This window comes from Orycteropus afer, unplaced genomic scaffold (assembly GCF_000298275.1).
Source record: "Orycteropus afer afer isolate SDZICR_OR568_19922 unplaced genomic scaffold, OryAfe1.0 scaffold00012, whole genome shotgun sequence".
Lineage (NCBI taxonomy): Eukaryota > Metazoa > Chordata > Mammalia > Tubulidentata > Orycteropodidae > Orycteropus > Orycteropus afer.
In genome coordinates this window covers 2,736,669-2,757,168 of record NW_006921599.1, presented here as the reverse complement: position 1 = coordinate 2,757,168, position 20,500 = coordinate 2,736,669, and the positions used below count along the sequence as shown (strand labels likewise).

General features: G+C 40.2%; 1 protein-coding gene across 1 annotated transcript in view; it reads right to left on the bottom strand.

Moving 5' to 3' along the window:
* The window catches only part of LOC103206239 (N-acetyllactosaminide beta-1,6-N-acetylglucosaminyl-transferase-like), a 42,737-nt gene extending 24,140 nt beyond the window's left edge, over positions 1-18,597 (bottom strand). Inside the window, exon 1 of the mRNA XM_007951682.1 lies at positions 17,673-18,597. Coding sequence (XP_007949873.1) covers positions 17,673-18,597 — 925 coding nt within the window. The remainder of the gene's footprint in view (positions 1-17,672) is intronic.
* Between the last annotated feature and the right edge of the window lie 1,903 nt (positions 18,598-20,500).

Below are 20,500 nucleotides of genomic sequence, written 5' to 3'. Positions count from 1 at the left end.
TTGCCAGGAGTCAAAGCTGGCTGGATGGCAAGCGACAACAACATGTTACTGTAAGGCCACAATATACCTATTAACTAGTTGACTAATTTATATTACCCAAATTGCAAGTAACCTTAAAAGTGATCTTACCCTTAAGATAAATGTGTTGGTTTTCTTAAAATTAAGTGCTTTCGGTTATCACTTAAACACGTTTACCACTTTAATGGGTTTATCAGTTCAAAAAACTGTTTGCTTAGGACTTTTTTTTATTTTCCAGAAACGCAGGAGATTCTGTTTTTATTTTATTTGTAGCACATGAATATCAAACAATATTTTATTTCTGTGATCTACTTGTTTAGATACATTTGTTCACAGCCTGAGTAAGGTACTAGTTTCAAACAACATATCCAAGGTTTTACACCACTTTTAAAAATAAAAATGTTTACAGTATCGATTTCCCTTTTCACTGTATTACAGGGAAATGGATTTCCTGGCAGGATCCTCCCTTATTGAAATCAATAGAACACAGCATGCCCTGCACTGTTTTGTTCGTTGCCTAGGGGAAAGTTCTTAATAACTCCATTAGACAAATTTTCATCTTGCTCTGCACACAGTGCTGTCTTCACCTTCAAAACAAGGCAGGAGGCTACATCCAGTTGGATGTAAATCAAGAATTCATTCACTAGCTGTAAAACATTCTTTCCAATTCTATGTAAAAGCATCTGTTCTGGTTACCTGGTGGTGCTGCTCTGACAAGAACATACCACAAATGGGATGTCTTGAACAAACAGGAGTTTATTCTCTCACAGTTTGGAAGCTTTAAGTCCAAGTTCAAAGTGCCAGGCTCTAGGGGCTGTGTGAAAGCCCCTCAACCTTGGCCTTCAGCTCTGCCTCTTGCTCTCGGTCCACTGAAACTAGAGGCATCTCTTCACTCAGGCAGCTACTGGCTACTGAGGCTAACAAGCCCAAGGTCGACAAATAAAATGGCACAGTTCTGATGTTACCAAACCACATGGCAGGTGTGGCATTAATTCAAGTCCATTGTAAGTCCCAAGGTCAGCAGAGCATGGCAGGCTACTGAAAACGATGCAGCTACATGCAGGATCCAAGCGTGCCATAAGCTAGACTATCTCCAAGTCTTCTCCTTAAATACAGGAAGCAGACCACATCCCAAAGGCAGCTACTCAGCTGCTTGTGGTAGATCCCACCATGGAGTTGATTGCCAGTCTCCTCATGGGGAGTAACTACCACCAGCTGCCCAGCCACTCAACCAGGTCCAGCCAAGTTGACATACAAATTTAACTACCACAGCAGCCAAATAAAAAATCACTCTTCCTTAGGACGGTTGTCTCCTGTTAACCCCTAGTTACACAACCCAAGACTGGCAAAAGGAATTGAAGGTCAGTGGTAAATTCCAATTGTTCCTGCCTGTACCAAGTTGCCTATTGTGGAAACTAAGTCCCTACCTACAAGCAAGTCCAATCAATTTATATAATAGCTGAAGCAATTCTTCTATTGTCACTCTTTTTAGGTAAATATGAGATATACCTTAGTGATCTTACAAAAAGAGAAGAAATACGGGAGAAACTGCCTCTCAGTGTGGTTGGCACATTGCGTAAACCCCATGGAGCATGTCAACAGTTCTCAGAAATATAGGAAGCAAGCAAGTCTAGCTTCCATTCCTGAAACATCTATCTAACTCGAACATCTGGATGAAAAGCAATGGATGCAATAATAAGTTACATGCTGTTGCTGTTACGTGCCCTTAAGCTACCCTGACTCTGGTGCCTCCATGCTCAACTGAAGGAAACTCTGCCTAGTCCTGGAGTATCCCAATGAGCCACTGCAGATTGGACCCTTGTGTTCCATAGGGTTTTGCATTCGTTGATTTTCAGAAGTAGATTACCAGGCCTTTCCCCCTAGTCCATGTTAAGTCTGGAAGCTCTGCTGAAACTTGTTCAGTATCATAGCAACATGCAAGTCTGCACTGACCGGTGGGTGGTAGCTGCACATGAGGTGTCCTGGCCAGGAATTGAAGCCGGGTCTCCCAAATGGAAGGCAAGAACTTTGCCACAGAACCACCAATGCCCTCAAAATGTTATATAGTGGCACAAAAACAGGAAATACTGATTAATGGTGTCAGGATAGTTGTTACTCTTGGAAGTGACAGGAAAGTAAATAGACAAGTGCTCCAGGGGTAACACAGTTTCTTGTAGTGGTGATATAAGTGAACTCGGTGTGAAAATTCAGTGATCTGTGCAATCATGATTAGTGCAGTGTTCTGTATGTATATTTCAATTTTAAAAAGTCCAAGGAAATGATAAAGTGCACAAGAAGGCAACATTTACATTAACTTGTAAAACCAAAGACTTCAAAGAAATGTTGGCCCCTTCAGGTCCTTCCCCGTGCCTGTCCTCTCTGCCCAGGCTCATTGTAGTAACTGCAGAGTACCAGTTTCAGTATTCAATTTTCAGGTATAAAGAGCTTTTATTTTTAAGCACTTGAATACTGGTGTTCTCATTCGTATAATAGTTATTTTCCACCACCACCCAGCCCATAGACTTATTGAACAAGCAGAATAAACATTTAATATTTAGGTAGGTATTCCCAAACTTCACCCTTTGTCTGTCAGTTTGTTGTACTGTAGTGGTTTGCATGTTGCTACGGTTCTGGAAGCTATGCCACTGATAGTTCACAGACCAGCAGGATCACCCATGATGGACAGGTTTCAGTAGAGCTTCCAGACTAACACAGACTAGGAAGAAAAATGTGCTGATCTACTTCCGAAAGTCAGACGATGAAAATACCACGGATCACAACAGAATATTGTCCAATATAGTGTTGGACAATGAGCCCTATACATGGACAGGGCTCAAAATACACAATGACTGCAACAATGGAGACAAGCATACCAACGATCGTGCAGATGGTGCAGCATTGGGCAATACTGTGTTCTGTTGTACATGGGGTTGCCATGAGGTGGAGCTGACTCAACGGCAATTAACAACAGGATGGGGAAAGGCAACAATATACAACAATAACAACGATATGGGAAAAGACGACAGATATGGATTTGTTCTTTATCTTGATTGTGATGGTGGATGCATGACTTTGTGTGTCTGTCAAAACACAGGGAGCCAGATGCCAAAAGAAATCAATTTTACTGCATGTAAATTTTTTTAAAAATGAAAAGAAGTTACTTTAAATTCAATAACAATGTGTGGCAGAATGAATTTCCTTCATAAAACATCTATAAATTAAAAAACATAGATTTTTAAAAAATTTTTAAATTTTAAATTTTGTAGTAAACCTATAGACTTCCTCATCAGAAGAATATTAAGCATTTTACTTCACTATCTTTTTTAAGTGCAAAAGAAGAAGACCCTCAAGGAGATGGATTGACACAGTGGTTGCAACAATGGGCTTAAACATAGCAATGACTGTGAGGATGATGCAGGATTGGGCAGTGTTTCATTCTGTTATCCACAAGGTTGCTATGGTCAGAACTGAATCGATAACAACAACAACAATCTTTTTTAAATGAATTTTGGATACTTTTTAAGAACCCTATCATTAGCATAGTGCTTCAGGTATTTGACTGCTAACCAGAAGGCTGGCATTTCAAACCCATCAGTCACTCCTCGGAAGGAAGTTTGGGCAATCTATTTCCGTAGTGATACTGCCTCGGAAACCCAAGGAGGGGTCACTATGAGTCAGGTCCGACTCCATGGCACATAACAACAACAACAACAAACCAATGAAATATTCTCAGTTACTGTACTCCTCTCATTTCATGTGCAGGATTAGCCCTAGCAGTAAAGGGGAAGGGAGTGGAAGGTTCAAGCTAATTTGTCTGAGTTCTACAAAATCTTGCAGATTCTTTGTAATCTCGGAAGAATGCATCTTGGGGGCTTGTGTTTTTCTTGCACCTGCTTTTCCTTGGTGAGGGCAATTGGGTGGAATAAAAACTGACAATTATTGACACTTACTAGGTTTCTAGCTGGTAAAAATGGTTAAGTGCTCAGCTGCTAACACAGAGGTTGGTGGTTCAAATCCACCCAGTAGCTCCATGGGAAAAAGACTTGGAGAGCTGCTTCTGTAAAGATTACAGCCAAGAAAACCCTGTGGAGCAGTCTGACTCTGTTACATGGGGTAGCTATGAGTTAGAATCAACTTGGCAGCACCTAACAGAAAAAACAACCCAATTTCTTCATTTGGTCACTCTACACCCTGCCTATGGTGACCAGTTATACTGAGCACTAACTTGTGGCTGTCGTGGAAGTTGGCATTTGGACATGGATATGGTGACCCCAAAAGGAGAGAAATCCATTGCCCAGACGCTGTTGTTCCATTAATCCTACTGATCAGAGTGTAATATACATAGGACAGCTGTGATGTTAGCAAAGCATAGAGAGGGAGAAGGAGGAGGGGGTGACAATGGCAATAGAATTAACAGTGACTAAGCGAAGAGCTATATCCCATTGTCTCAAAACTCTCACAACATTCTTCTGAAGTAGGTCTTGTGCCCATTTCATACATAAGTAAACTGAAGCCCTTATGGGATAGGTAAGTGCTCAAGGTCACACAGCAGGTAAATGAAACTTAAGTAGGGTTGCCTCCAAAACTTTTGTTCCTTCCACTACATGCTCTGGAGTTAAAGCAAAATATGTGGGAACCTCTTTTTAGGTCACCTAACCCAATTTCCTTATTTTACAGAGGAGAAACCAAAGCCAAGGTCAAAAAGATTAGTTAATGATGGGGTTAGGACCTAAAACATCATTTTGAAGTGTGCATACCCAGGACTTTAGCTTTCATGTGGTATCTGGAGTTTGAAGCACTTAAAAAAAAAAAAAGGAAAATAAAATATTTGTTTCATAATGTTTATTGTCCATTGCTTGACATTATATTCTTCTTAGCTGTACAGTGTGAAGTGTTTAGAAATACAAAGCTAGTGGTCCAATCATTTAGGGCCATCCAAATCCAATACCCTTAGAACCACAGAGATTCTTCAAGCTTTTCTGCAAACATCTTTGAAAAGAAATATCAGCATTTCATAGTCACTGCTGTGAGATTCATTATCTATCTGTCTTTCAGTGAAGTTGAATTAAAACTGCCCAGTATACAATTCTTACTTTTTAGTAAATTCTCAAGCATGTTTCAATTTTTTTCTTAGCTTCTAAACCAAAATTAACTGAGGCTGACATTTGTTCAGTGTCGGACAAGCTGTTAGGTGACAAGCCTAAGATTCAAAAATATATCCTTCCTACTCCAAATCCATCTTCTATCCTCCACACCATACTGAAGGATCAGGAAAACCTCATGTAAACCAATGAAGCTTGATAAACATGCTTTGCAGGACATCTCAGATGAAATTACACATGAAAAATTAGCAAGAAGATTGAATCCAACAGAGCAGGCCCTATGATATGTGGTAGCAGAAAACACATTAAAATATAGCAGAAGATGAAATGTCTTCATGTTAGTTCCATACTCAAATCTACACTGGATTCATAAAATAGTAAAACTGACCATTTGGCTTTATTTTGAATTAACGGAGGACGCAGAATATTCGATATGGAGAGAAGAGGTGTCCCTCTCCATCTAGTGAAAAACAGTGCATTAAAAACTGCAGATGGAATGATCTATTGCACTAACCCATTTACTACTCTTGGTAATGGTTGTTGTTAGCTATCATTAAGTTCTTCTCGCCCTCATGGTGACTCCATGTACAACTGGATATGACAATTGTGATCCACAAAGGTTTTGTTGGTTGATTTTCTTAAGTAGATAACCAGGCCATTCTTCCTAGTCAGGCTTAGTCTGGAAGCTCTTTGAAACCTGTTCAGCATCATAGCAACCAACACATAAAACTCCACTGACAAATGGGTGGTAAATGCACTTGTGGTGCACTGGCTGGGAATCAAACCTGGTCTCCCACTGGGAAAGTAAGAATTCTGCCACTGAACCACATTCTCTCTTCCCTGACAGGAAAAGAAAGGCCAAGAAAACAGAAATCTTTAACGAGTAGAGTTTTCTTTTTCCTATTCCTAATGAACTTATTCTTGTAGATTCAGCTTTGTCAATTAAAATAAGAAAAAGAAGACAAATACCTGGTCTGGTTGATAAAATGTATCATAAATGTTTAAGTTGGATGAAAATATTTTCACTTTTCAACAAATTATCATTATGGAATATGAAGTAAGACTCAGAGCGGAATACTGGAATTTTGCATTTCCTTTGAAATGAGAAAGCAACTTATTTGTGAGAATTACATAGCCAACACAATGATTGGTCACACATTTTAAGTTTTCTTGCTTTGGATCTGTGTAGTATGTTGATAGTTGTTGAAACTGATGATGGACATGAGAAAGATTATTGCACTATTTCTTTTTAGTGTTGTAGATTGGTCACACATTTTAAGTTTTCTTGCTTTGGATCTGTGTAATATGTTGATAGTTGTTGAAACTGCTGATGGACATAAGAAAGATTATTGCACTATTTCTTTGTAGTGTTGTAGACTTGTAAATTTTCACAGTAAAGTTAAAAAATTATATCCTTGTAAATAACTAGGAGAGATAGCATTTGTTTTCACACTGAGGTAACTGAATACCAGAAATGGGAAGGATGTGGTTAGGCCAGCAAAAACTTGTATAGAATGAATGTGAAACTCATTTCTTTCAAGTTTTAACTGTGTTTTTTTCCTTCTCTCATAAAGTATATTATGTTTTAAACAGGTATATTAAATCCATTCTAGAACATGGCAGGATTTAAGAAAATAAGTCTACCTATTAAAGCCACTTCCTGATCCTTTTCATGTGATGTTATCTTAGAAATAGAGCATTGTACACTGCATTGTCAGTGAAGGCAAGCGTTGATCTACAGGTAGATAAATAAGTGGACAGGCTGAACAATCAGATAAATAAGTGGACAGGCTGAACAATCTAGGCAGGCGGACTGTGCCCATGACCATGTCTAGGGCTAGCAGACAATGCTTCTACATGCATATTTGTATGTGCTGTAAGAATGTCCAGGTATATATAGTAACACTGACAAGGGACAAGGTTGCTGTAGTGGCTTCTTGGCCACAGCCAGCTACCCACAGAGAGTGAGTAGTCAGACCTGTGGGCTTGGGACCATGGTTGCAGGGGACATCAAGCTCAATTGGCATAACAAAATATTGTTCTACATCCTACTGTGGTGAATACCAACTGGGGTCTTAAAAGCTTGCAAGCAGCCATCTAGATGCAACAATGGGTCTCTCCTAGTCAGAGCAAAGAAGAATGATGAAAACCAAAGATGCATGAAAACTATTAGTCCAAGGGACTGACTAAGCTATCCTCAGCCTATATGACCATGAGACCAGAAGAACTAGATGGTGCTTGGCTACCACTATCAACCAGTAAGGGAGATCAGTGCAGGAGACCGGACAGAGTTCGAGAACAACATGGAACAAAACTCAAAATCAAAAAAAAAAAGACCAGGTTTGCTGGTCTGATAGACTGTGGTGAGACTCCTGAGCCTATGGCCCTTAGTTACTCTTCAGGTCTGGAACTGAACTCACTCTTGTGGCTTCCAGCCAAACAACAAATAGGCATATGGGGTGAACATTTACATCAGGTAGATACATTCCTTGGAGCGATCACTCATGGGAGAACAGAAGGGCAGTGTTTGTACAGGGAGACAGCTGGGGTGGGTGTGTGGGAGGGAAGGACACAAGGAAAAGGTTACTAGAGGGAAGAAGTGGGAAGAGAGCTGTTACATTGTTGGGAATTGCAGTCAAAGTCATGAGACAAAATGTGTATGAACTGCTGTTTGGAAAATGAATTTGCTCTGTAAACTTTCACCCAAATCACAATTAAAAAAAATAAAATAAAAAGCAGAGCACTGTAAACTAAAGTTCATTTCAACACTGTTTACAACAGCCAAAAGGGAGAGTCAACTCAAGTGTCCATCGACAAATGAATGGATACACTAAGTGCAGGATATCCATACAATGGAATCTTACTCTGCAGAGAGAGAAATGAAGTTCTGATACATGTTATGACATGGATGAACCTTGAAAATATTATGCTAAGTGAAATAAGTCAGACCCAAAAGGACAAATATTGTATGAGCCCAATTAAAGAAATGTGTAGAATATCTATAATTCATACAGACAGAAAGTACTAATCTACTAGTACTTAACAGATTAGTACTTAACCAGGGGCTGGGAAGAGGGGGCAATGGGAAGTTAATGTTTAATGGGTTCTGAGTCTCTGGGGTGATATAAAAGTTTTGCAAATATATTACGGTGAGGGTTGTCAAACACTGTGAATGTAATTAATACCATTGAATTGTACACTTCAAAATGGTTAAGGGTAGCCACCCTAGTCCTAATCAGGGGTTGAAGAACTGTCTCAGAACTGCTTGTCTCAACTGCCCTTTAAATTTAATAGTAAAAGTCTGATTAATGATAGCATGCATCCTAAAACCTTCAGAAGGAAAGGTATGTTTTGTGGACCATTTGTTTATTTTTTCGTGGGTCCGTTTTAAGTTACTAGCTTTTAAAATCAATACTTTTAAAATGGAAACAACTTGACCAAAAATTTGTCACAGAATTTTGAGACTCATTAAAAGAAAATTTAATGAGGAAAAGAAAAAAAGGTTAAGATGACTCGAAGAACTGGATTGTATCTAGCTAGCACTACTGGCCATTCTGATCAGGGCCACAATAGATGGACCCTGATAGAATGGGAGGAAAATATGGAACAGCACCTCAAATTCCTAAACAAAACAAAACAAAAACTAAATTACCAGGCCAGTTAACACTACAGGACTCCCCAAGACTACCGCACTGAGATACTGTTTAAACCTTACTCTGAAATTAGCCCTGTAGATCACTTTTTAGCTAAATAACAGATTGGATCACAAAATAAAGACTATCTCCCATGAGTACTGTGCTCCTTTAAAATATCATCTATATGAGACTAAATGGCCAACAATTACTTTAAAATAAAAATGAGAATGTGGGCAGGGAAACTAGATGAAGGAAAATGTAACAACTAGAATAGGAATATTGAGAATGTTCACCCATTGTGAAGAATGTCACCAATGTCACTGAACAATGTGTGCAGAAATTGTTTAACAGGAACCTAAACTGCTGTGTAGGAGCTGTAGTAGCATAGTGCCTAAAGCATTTGACTGTTAACCAGAAGGCTGGTGGTTCAAAACCACCAGCCACTCCTTGGAAGGAAGATGGGGCAATCTACTTCCATAGTGAGACTGCCTCGGAAACCCAAGGAGGGGTCGCTTTGAGTTGGATCTGACTCGACAGCAGTGATTTTTTAAAAAAAAAAATAACTGCTGTGTAAGCCTCCACCAAAAACATACTGAAATATTATTGTTTTTTTAAAAAATATGGTTTAGATGGAATTTCAATAATTTTTAACTGAACACTGAAGACACTATTCATGTCCTTCATGTTTTTAAGGAAATGCTCTTCTAATGGAAAAACACCTATTTCACAGTGTTTATTATACATTTAACTGCGTCCCCAAAAAATATGTTTTATGAAATCTAACCTCTATGCCTGTGGTTGTAATTCCATTCGGGGATAGGTTGTCTTTGTTATATTACTGCGGGAAAGACTTCTTTAAAATGTTAAGGAGCGAAGATAACACTTTAATAACCAAAGATGCGCCTAACCCAACCCATGTTGTTGTTGTTATGTGCCGTCCAGTCGGGTTTCCAAGGCAGTATCACTACAGAAGTAGGATTGCCCAACCCAACCCATGGTATTTTCAATTACCTCATATGCATATGAAAGCTGGACAATGAATAAGGAAGACTGAAGAGTTGATTCCTTTGAATTGTGTTGCTGAAGAATACTGAAAATACCAAGGACTTCTGTCCAGAACGAACAAATCTGTCTTGGAAGAAGGGTAGCCAGAATGCTCCTTAGAAGCAAAAATGGCCACACTTTGTCTCATTTACTATGGTTATGTTATCAGAAGGGACTAGTTTCTAGAGAAATAAGATAATATAGTACAATGGCCCTCAGACTTGAGCATGCCTTCGAATCACCTGGAAGATTCATGATAATAGATCATGCTTAGTAAAGTAGAGGGTCAGCAAAAAAGAAGTCCCTCAAAGTGATGGAATTGACACAATGGCTACACTGATGGACTCAAACATAGCAAGGATTGTGAGGATGGTGCAGGACCAGGTTGTGTTTCATTCTGTTGTACAGAGTCACTATGAGTCAGAGCCAACTCGACGGCCCATAACAACAACAATAATATGTATTCATATTAATAAATGGATAAACATACAACTTCTCACTTTACACCCAATGTTTTCATTTAATTCTCAAAACAACCTTACTCAGTAGCCTTCGGGAGCTCTGGTGGCACAGTGCCAGTAGCCATCATTAGTGTGACTGTACAGATGAGCAATTGGAGGTCCGGGTTACCCAAGGTCACAAAGCTAATAAGGTCAAAACTAAAACTCATCATTAGGTCTGTCTCATTCCAAATCTAGTGATAGGTTCTCATTACTAAGTACTTCCCAAACATTAGTCAAGTCTGCCATTTGTAATCAACACCTGAAGTAACAGGAATATAGAGCTCTTCCTTAAAGAAACTTTCTTTTTGACTGGTGGCTTCCTTTTTTCTCTATCAATCAAGGAGAATCTCTAAATGGAAATGAACACAACCAACATTTGCTAGAAATCTACAACATGCCAATATCTGTGAAAGGTGGTCTATGCCAGTGGTTCTCAAAGTATGGTCCCCAGACCTAAAACATCAGCATCATATGGGAACTTGTTAGAAAAACAAATTCTCAGGCCGACTCCATCTAGACCTGCTGAATCAGAAACCCTGGGGGTAAGACCTATGGTCTGTTTAAACATGTCTTCCAGGTGATTCGAAGGCATGCTCAAGTCTGAGGGCCATTGTACTATACACATTATCTTATTTAATACTCATAACTTCTCTTTGGCCTAAGTACTACTTACTAGCCCCAGCATCATATGTGAGGAAACTAAGGCTAGTATCACATAGTTAACAAGTACTGGGAGGTAGTGCTTAAAACCATGTTTCCCTGTCTCCAAAGCTCTTTTCATAATATGTGGATTCAAAGCAGGATGGAAGGAGATTTTTTGTGATGCATAAGGTATGCTTATGTTAAAGAGATAATACCCAAACCAAACTCACTGCCATCGAGTCGGTCCCAACTCATAACGGCCCTTCCTTGGGTTTCCAAGGCAGTATCGCTATGGAATTAGATTGCCCAGTCTGCTTTCTGAGGAGTGACTGGTGGGTTTGAACTGCCAGTCTTCTGGTTAGCAGTCTAACCAGTCTGGTTAGTCTTAGGCACTATGCCACCAGAGCTCCTCAAGAGATGATATACATATTGATTATATACCATAGTTTTGATATACAATTAACATCTTTATTGTTTTAAAAAGACATAGAAACTCTGTTTAACTCTGCTTAAGAAAAAAAAAGACAATTGCTTCTTCTAAAAATGGTTTGTTTTTGCCTTATACTAATTGATAGAGAGTGATGGGAAGTTGAATGGGAATTGGAAAAATCATTTTGCCTGTTCTAAAGTGTAATACCTACATGAATCCAATCTGTTGGAACTAAATTCACATACATTCAGCAGAGTGGACATTTATCCATCGTAATTGTATTTATACTTCATTAAATATTTATATATACTTTAATCCAATTTTTTCTGTATTGCATAATGCTATTCTAGAGATTAGATATTGCAAACTAATTAAGAGTAATGTTTCCCAGTTATTTCCTTTGCAGGGGTGGGGTGGGGGCATAAAATGTTTGGGTTCAGATTCCCCAGTGATAAAGAAATTCTCAAATGTTACAGTACAGCCAACAGCAAGAAGCATCATGATGACTCTACAAATGGCCCTCACTTCAGTGTACTTTAATTATGTAAATCACTCTATAGTCTAAGCTTTCTCTACCAGGAGCACCATCCCTTATAATGCAGACATCAGTCTAGGGATTCAAAGCCAAGGCATATTGTAAATGATCAGTTAGAACCCTGTATCAAAGAGGTAAATAATACTAGCCAAACAGGCCCAAATCACTATTACAATATTTTGAAAAGCATGTCCAAATTCACTATGTGTGTTTAATATTATCTACCTACATTAAAAAAAAAAAAAAAAATCACAGCATCTTTTGAACTCTGTTAAATGGTCAGGAACACATGGAAGCATCTGCTTTATGGAATGTCACCTTTAGCCACAAGTTATTATTTCCACATCCATAACACAAGAAAAAGAAGGCTTACTGTGGACCTGAATGCTTTAATGACATTCATTAAGACAGGATTCTACCAGTCTATCAATGTTTATAAATCTTGATCATTGGCACTGTTGGTATGACTAAATGTATCCTTTGTGGTTCCAGAAACTGAATTCTAAATTTGGGCCAATGAACAGAGAACACAATGTATACTTTGAAAAAGATTGGGACTGGTCCAGCCACACCTAGCTTTAAGGTCTTGCTAACCTTTCAGAAGGAACACATACCTTCTACTAACTCAGTGTTTACATTTGTTGAAGGCGACACATAGAGAAGTGTTTTCAGTTTCTTGCTATTGTTGTCTTTTCTTAACCTTTCATTTCCTTATAGTCTTTTTTTTTTCTTTTCCCCAGGCCAGAAACTAAGGAGCACTCGAGACCACATTAAATCAGAATCAGCCCACTACAAGAAGCCCAGGAATGAGACTAATAGCAGGTTGGAACAGGTGCCAAATTGTGGGAAAAACTCAAGCCTGGTGCAAGTAAGACTGAAACTAACTGGAGGAGTCCCAATCTGCTGCCAATCCTTTCTCTTGGCACTGAGTGCCCCGATGGCATAATGGGCCCAGGTTGACAGCCCAGGCTGCAGATATTCTAAGGAAGAACTATGTGATTATCATTCCAACTGGAACTTTAGTGCTTGCTGATCCTATAAAGCCTCCCTCCCCTTTACTGATTTCATCTTGTCCTGCTAGATGTGGAATTATACCTCCAAGCAATATCTCAACCCATTGTTTCTCTAATCTTTACTATCAAAAAACACCTCCCACTCCAGGGACAAGACACTTTAATTCTTTCTTCTCATCTTCTGATAATGATCCAGCACCATCTTGCCCCTCCCCAGGTCCAATTCACTCCCATTCAGCACTCTGTTGTTTTGTACCATCAGGCAATTCTAACTCCAACTCATAGCTACCCTGTAGGGCACAGTAGAAATGTCCAATAGGGTTTCCTAGGCTTTAAAAGAGCAGCTCACAAAGTCTTTTCTTCGAAGCAGTGGCTGGTGGGTTCCAGCCTTCAACCTTTTGGTTTACAGCATAGTGTTTAACCACTACACCAGGGGGGCTCCTTACTCTGTACTCTTATAGCTTTAAGTTAGTCTCACAGATAGGTGGTAGTATGGGAGAGAAGAATGCAAAGATGAATGTCACATTTCACACCCTTAAGGGGCTCAAACATGAGAAGGAAGAGCAGAGAAGATATTCACATAACCAAAAAAAACCAGTCACTGCCATCAAGTTGATTCTGACTTACAGTGACCCCACAGGACAGAGTAGAATTGCCCCGTAGGATTTCCAAGGCTGTAAATCTTTATAGAAGCAGACAGCCTCATAGTTCTGCAGAGTGGTTGGTGAGTTCAAACTGCCAGTCTTTTGGTTAGCAGCTGAATGCTTTAACCACTGTGCCACCAGAGCTTATTCATACAATAGTTCAATAATTCAGTGCTAGTGGCAGTGGTACTGGACATTGGAAAAGAACCCAGAGTTGGAGCAGCTCATTATCTGGGAGAGGGGTTATCGAGAAGGCTTCCAGAGAGGTGGCATCTCAGGTGGATTATAAAGTATATGAGTAGGAGTTAGTGAGCTACACAGGGTAGGAAAGAGATTCTAAAGGGAGTATCATTGAAAAGAAAAAAATAGGTGAAAATTGCAGAAGAATTTAGGGAAATCCAAGCAGTTGGTTGAACATAAATTCTGGAGACACTGAGTAAAAATGAAATGATAGTATAAAGATATGGACAGAGGCCAAGTCATAGAAGGCCATGCAGGCCACATGAAGAGCTTAAATCTGACCTTCTAAAGGCATGGTAAGCAAACTGCCAGCCTATCTGAAAGTCATGTCCATTCCCCATTGCTAGACTCTGTGAAGCCAAGGTCCCTGTTATCTTGTCCCCAAAAAATTCTTGGGACTTAAGTGGCACAATGGTTAAACGCTTAGTCACGAACTGGAAGGTTGGTGGTTTGAACCCACCCAGTGGCTTGACAGGAGAAAGACCTGTTGATCTGTTCCAGTAAAGATTACAGCCAAGAAAACCACATGGGGTCAATGTGAGTTGAATACTACTGTGTGGATGGCATCTGACGACAGCAACAAATTTTAAAAGGAACATTTTAATTAAAAATTAATTCCTAAATATCTGCGTATAATTAATTTAAATAAAGAACACATCTTGTAGTATTTTGCTTCTCACAGACAATATGTTGTGCTGAATAAGGACCATTTTTCCCTTGTCGTTTTCTGTGTATTTTTGTGGCTAACTTAAGAAAAAAATTCCTATGTAAAGTCTTCTACACATGAAGTGTAATTAGTTTTATTGTCTATCAAAGAAAGTTTTTAGGACAAAGAAGGTAACATTTGATAAAAAGATTAGTTAAAACATTGCTGAATAAAATACTGCTGGAATGATACACCACCAGTCCTCTTCTAATTGATTCTGACTCATGCCGACCCCATGTGTGTCAGAGTAGAACTGTGTTCCATAGGGTTTTCAGTGGCTGATTTTTCAGAAGTAGATCACCAGGCTTTTTTTCCGAGGTACGAGGTACGGTTGGCTAACCTGCAATCTTTAGGTTAGCAGCCAAGCACATAAACCCTGCATCACCCAGGGACTCCTTGGAAGGATAGATATATCAGGAAACAACAACACTGGTTGCTGATGGAGAAAAGAACTGGGGAACAGTGTTGTGGGGAAGACTTTAATAATTTTGCATAATTAAAAAGTTTTGAATCATGGGAATATATTTCCTATTTAAAAGAACTAACTTAAAAATAATTTTAAGGGGAGACTGGAGGCTAGCGTAGGTGAAAGCCTCTCTCCGCCTCTCCTTGGAGATCCTTTCCTGTGTCTCTTTAATAAACTTTGGTTCATGTGGAAAAAAAAAATAATAATAATTTTAAACTATGAAGGGATATTTGATGGAAGGGTCTTTCAGGAAAAATACGGTTTTTTGAGGAATTTGTTGTTGTTGTGTTATGTGCCATGATGGCTAAAAATTAACCCAATATACTCTTACTAAACAATCACCAAGACTTAATATTCTATCATTTAAATTCTAAAACTTATTTATCATGAAGGCATGCTTATGCACAAAATAGTGTATAATATTCACAGAACAGTGCTTGGTGCAATGAGGGGTTAAAAAGTATTTGTTGATTGTTGAAAATATAAACAGAGTGTTCTACTATTTTTCAAAAATATCTTTTCTATTCTGTGTGATGACAAAGCTTTAGGATCCTTCATTTTCTCATGCTATTCTAACAGTGATTAGGTCCAGGGTTTCCATTTGTTTGCTTCTCCTTTTCTAGCCTCCTTGAAAGCTTTAACTGAAGGATAATTCCCATTTCCACTGTCCCAGAGAAGAAGAGTCAGACTAAAGCCTCTTCCAGGAAGGAAACTGGCACAGAAGCTTGAGCTGGGTAAATAAAAAAAAAAAACCAAACCCACTGCCATCGAGTCAATTCCAATTCCGACTCATAAGAACCCTAAAACTCAAAACTCCCTGCCATCGAATTGATTCCAATTCATAGCAACTGCCCCCTCCCCCCAATTGGGTTTCCAAGGCTGTAAATCTTTACAGAAGCAGACTGCCTCATCTTTCTCCTGCAGAGCAGCTGGTGGGTTTAAACAGCCAACCTTCTGGTTAGCAGCCAAATGCTTTAACCACTACTGCACCACCAGAGCTCTTTCCTGAGCTGGGTGACAGTGGTCAATTCCAGCAAGGTCATCTTACCCTGACTGTAGCTAGCACAGTGCCTCTGCTAAGCCTCAGCAAGCTTGCTCTCTTCCCCTCTTGCCTCTGTTAACCTTATTTCCAGCTCAAATGTGGAAGAAATTATTATTCCTTCTTTTCCTGGTGCAAGAGAAGTAGCTCAAACTTTGGGTCACGCAAACCTAATTTCAGATTCTAGCTTTGCCTTGGGTAAGCTGTGTGACCCTGAACATATTATATGACTTCAATCTCCCTAAGCCTCATTTTCTTCGTCTGCACATAAGAATGTTCCTGGGCGGTACGAACGGTTAACATGCTTGGCTGTTAACTGAAAGACTGGTGGTTCATGGTTTGAGTCCACCCAGAAACACCTCAGAAGAAAGGCCTGGTGATCTATTTCTGAAAAACCAGCCACGGAAAATCCTATGGCTCACAGTTCTACTCTAATACACATAGGGTTGCCAAGAGTCAGAATCAACTTGATGGCAACTGATTTGGTTGTTTTGGTTTTAAATATGACTTACTGCCATGAGTCAACTTTCAGAGATGAAGGTAGTTTCAAACAGTACTCAAATGTGTCAATGATACACCTAGGTGCAAGGGAGTTCTTTCAAGTACAGCAGGTATGCAGGAAGCAGAAGTACCCTCACACAGGGTTGACACCTCTAGCCATACTGGCGCAATAGTGGAAATATGTATGATTTGCCAGAGCTGCTATAGTTTCCTGGGATATCATCACCAGGAAGAGGTGTCACATAGGTAACACAGGTACTCCCTGTGTGGGAAATTCTGTGAAACAGAATTTGAATAGAAACCCAGTCCTAAATCAAAGAGGAAGTTTAGGGCTGTTTTCTGCCATTGGGTGCCTGGCATACTTTGCAGTCCTTTCCAAATTATCATAAATAGTTGAAGAATCTTCAAAGCATAAAAAACAAGAGCGTGCAAAGTGGAATGGCTAATAAAAATTTGTGACTTAAAGATTGACAGTTCACTTTGGATCACGTCCAGCTAAAATCTCTTTATATACACACACACAACACACACACACACACATATTTCACCTTATTTTTCTAAGTAATAACATAACAGACTAGATTTGTTGAACTAAATTGAGGAGAACTGAATACTTGTTCAGATTTTAAACTAAAGAATTTAAGCCAGTGACAATCTGTCAACATCCAAAAAGGTCTCAAAAATTCTAAAAATAGCCTCTCATTGACCCTGCCTTCCACCTCTACAGCTCCATGAACTTTGAGCAATGACAGCATCAATGAAAGTGTGCATGATCACCCTCCGAAAGAAACATTACCAGAAGATTTACTGAAAACAGTCTCATTATGTTATAGCCATACTTATTAAAAGCTAGGAAAAGCGATCATTCAAAAGACTAAGCTAAAAGTCGGAAACTATGTGATTCACAAGCAAAGGTGGTTTTGCCAGAGCTACTGTAGTCGTGCGTATTTCTTAAATCACAGGTATCTCATAGATACGGAGACAAAAGACCTGGCACTAAACATTACTAAAAGAAGAAGCAACCAAGCTAATAATCTTCTAAGCATTAATTTTTTTTTCCCCCCAAATGCATCAGTTCTCCAGAGGAAAGAATGCTAGCAAACTCAATTTCTAACAATAAGAAGAAATAGAAACGGAAATGGGTACTTAGTTACCTGGAATCCTATTGAGTGTCACCCAGAAATGTTCATCAGGACTATAGGTATCTTTAGACCATTGTAGCAGATCAATGGCCCGTTTGTCATGAAAGACAAAATTGACAAACTCTCTGGTCAGCGCTACATAGGCAGTGCCAAAGTAGATGGTCATCTGATGTGGAGGTGAGGTTTTCAAAACATTAGTATTTTGCACAAAAGAGCCATGCTTGCCCATATGCTCTCGGTGAACATATTTAGTCCGCTTAATTGCATGATCAGGAGGCAGCACTCCTGGAGTAATATTTTTCCCTTTAAATCCTTTCAGATACTGGATTATCTCCTTGTTGGTTTTCAGGGGGAAATCTTGCCCACAGGTGTTGATCACGTACTTCCAGGGAACCTCTGAGGCTACCAGGTCTCTCATGCAGTTCAGGTCAGCCTGGAGCCTGGAAATTCCTGCATAAACAACAGGCTCAATCTTTGAAGCAATAAAAGCATTTTGGAAGCAACTCAGTAATTGCCTCACAGATTTCTTAAACTTAGCTGGGGCTTTTTCATCCACATGGATGCAGTAGACATTTTGGGGCATGTAGACAGCCCTGAAGAGCCTCTCAAAAGTTTCGAAGTCCTTATGGATGACCATGACATATGCCAAAGGAAATGCAGCTTCTTCTTCGGACAGAGAACTTGTGATATAGTGGCTCTGAGTCAGGTAGTCCTTGCAAGAGACACTTCCTAATGATGATGTTAATGGCTTTCTCCACAAAAAAATGGACTTCTCTTCTAAGGCAGAATCACAAGCATGTATTCTAAAATCCCTTTCACCGGAAATATTCAGCTTCTCGTAACTTTTTGGCAGGCTTAATTGGCTATTGTACAATATCAAAAAAATTACCACACTGAACACTGTAAAAGCAAAAAGGTAATACCTCCAAAAGTTCATTCTTTTCACTTCCTTGGGGACAGAATCTCTCTTCGGGGATTGAGAAACAACCAGTCCCCGAAGCCACAAGTGTTAAGAGGTTGCCAGTCTTGAATTCTGACAGCTTCTAGAGTGCTGGCTGTTCCTCAGTCCTTCAGTCCTCGTTTACTCTCGATTTCAGTGTCTCTTCCATCCTCTCTAGCGCGGGCTGGAGGTGGGATGCTTGCTAACACACCCTGGTCTCGGGTCCCCGGTTGCTGAATCCCTGCAGCTAGCTGAGCAGTCGCTCAGCTCAGCACCGCTGGCCCGGCGGCCTAGCCCTCCCGCAACCCTCCTCATTTGCATACGAAACGCCATTGGTTGATTTGACCAGATTACGTTATGGAATGGAATGACGAATAGCCCTTTTCACTGTAGACGATTTTCTCTTGCTTTACCCCGCCCCTTTGCATCCGACCTACTCCGATATCCCTTCTCCCCCGCGCTTTCACTCTGCAAACAGTGTTGCAGAATAAGTGGTTCTCCTTTTTCTTGTGAGCGCCATAACCTGCCAGCGTCCTTAGAAACTACAGCTTTAAGGACATCTGCTCCCAGGTCTATTTCTCTGCCACCTCTTTTTCATTTCAGTGTTCTCTCTAACTTCTGGTCACATACTGACGAAAAAAGGGAGAAATGCACTTGCAACGCACCTAAGTGGATTATCAGAGGCCAAAAAAAAAAAATCTTTGTTGGTGAGATAGGTGTTTGCAGGATTGAATCAGACGGATTCTTGTGGCCTTATAAAGCCTATACATTTAGGTGCAGGCTGTGGGAAGAGAGGAGTAAGAATGACACCCTTGTGAGCATGGGTTGGGGATTGAAGGAGCTTGGGAGTACCTTTTAACATTCAATGGTGTTGATGACATTCAGTGAAGTAAACACACCATCCTGTGCGAGGGAAAGAGAAATGGGATAGTCATTGTTCCTGTTCAGGTGAGGCTGGTTCCCATCTCACGCAGCAGGCGTCAGATAACTTGAGCTGTTGACGCAGCAGGCGTCAGATAACTTGAGCTGTTGACGCTGTTTTATCTCCAATGTGTGGAGTGACAAGCCACAGGCCTAACGTGCATTCTCTAACATCTTCAGGTTTGAGGGCCTTACAAGTCATTTCACAGAACTCAAAGAATTTTCGTCCTCTTTCCTACTCAGCCCCTGCCCCCGGCTTCCTTACTCAGAAGAAAGAACAAAAGCTTCAGGGCTGCTACAGAATTCCTGGAAGTATCAGTCAGTGCAATTCAGGCAAACCAGGAAGAGAAACCCAGCAGGTCTGGTCACATTACAAAGGGGTTCTCATAGCAAACCTGTACCAGGCTCCTCCAGCTCTCAGCAGAAGAAGAGTTAGTTACTGGGCAGATATGGTGAGAAGGACACTTCTGGGGGAAACTGTTCCAAACAAGAGATGGACTAGTCAACCACAAGGTGCGCTAATATTTCCTAGCTCCTAGCTCCCTCCGTTTGGCCCAGTCATCCTTCCTGCTTGTTAGGAAAACATTCAATGTATAACGTAACTCTCCCTATATACCTGTTCCACATCACCCATTATCTTCCTATCAAAAACAAAAAAACCAAACCCACTGCCAGGGAGTCGATTTGACTCATAGCGGCCCCTCCTTGGGTTTCCCCAAGCAGTTGTTGTTATGTGCCGTCGAGTCAGACGAGACTCATAGCGACCCCTCCTTGGGTTTCCGAGGCGGTATCACTACGGAAGTAGATTGCCCCATCTTCCTTCCAAGGAGTGGCTGGTGGGTTTGAACTGCCAGCCTTCTGGTTAGCAGTCAAGTGCCTTAGCCACTATGCTACCAGAGCTCCCTCCCTCCCCAAGCAGTAGCTCTATGGAAATAGATTTCCCAATCTGCCTTCTGAGGAGTGACTGGAAGGCTTGAAC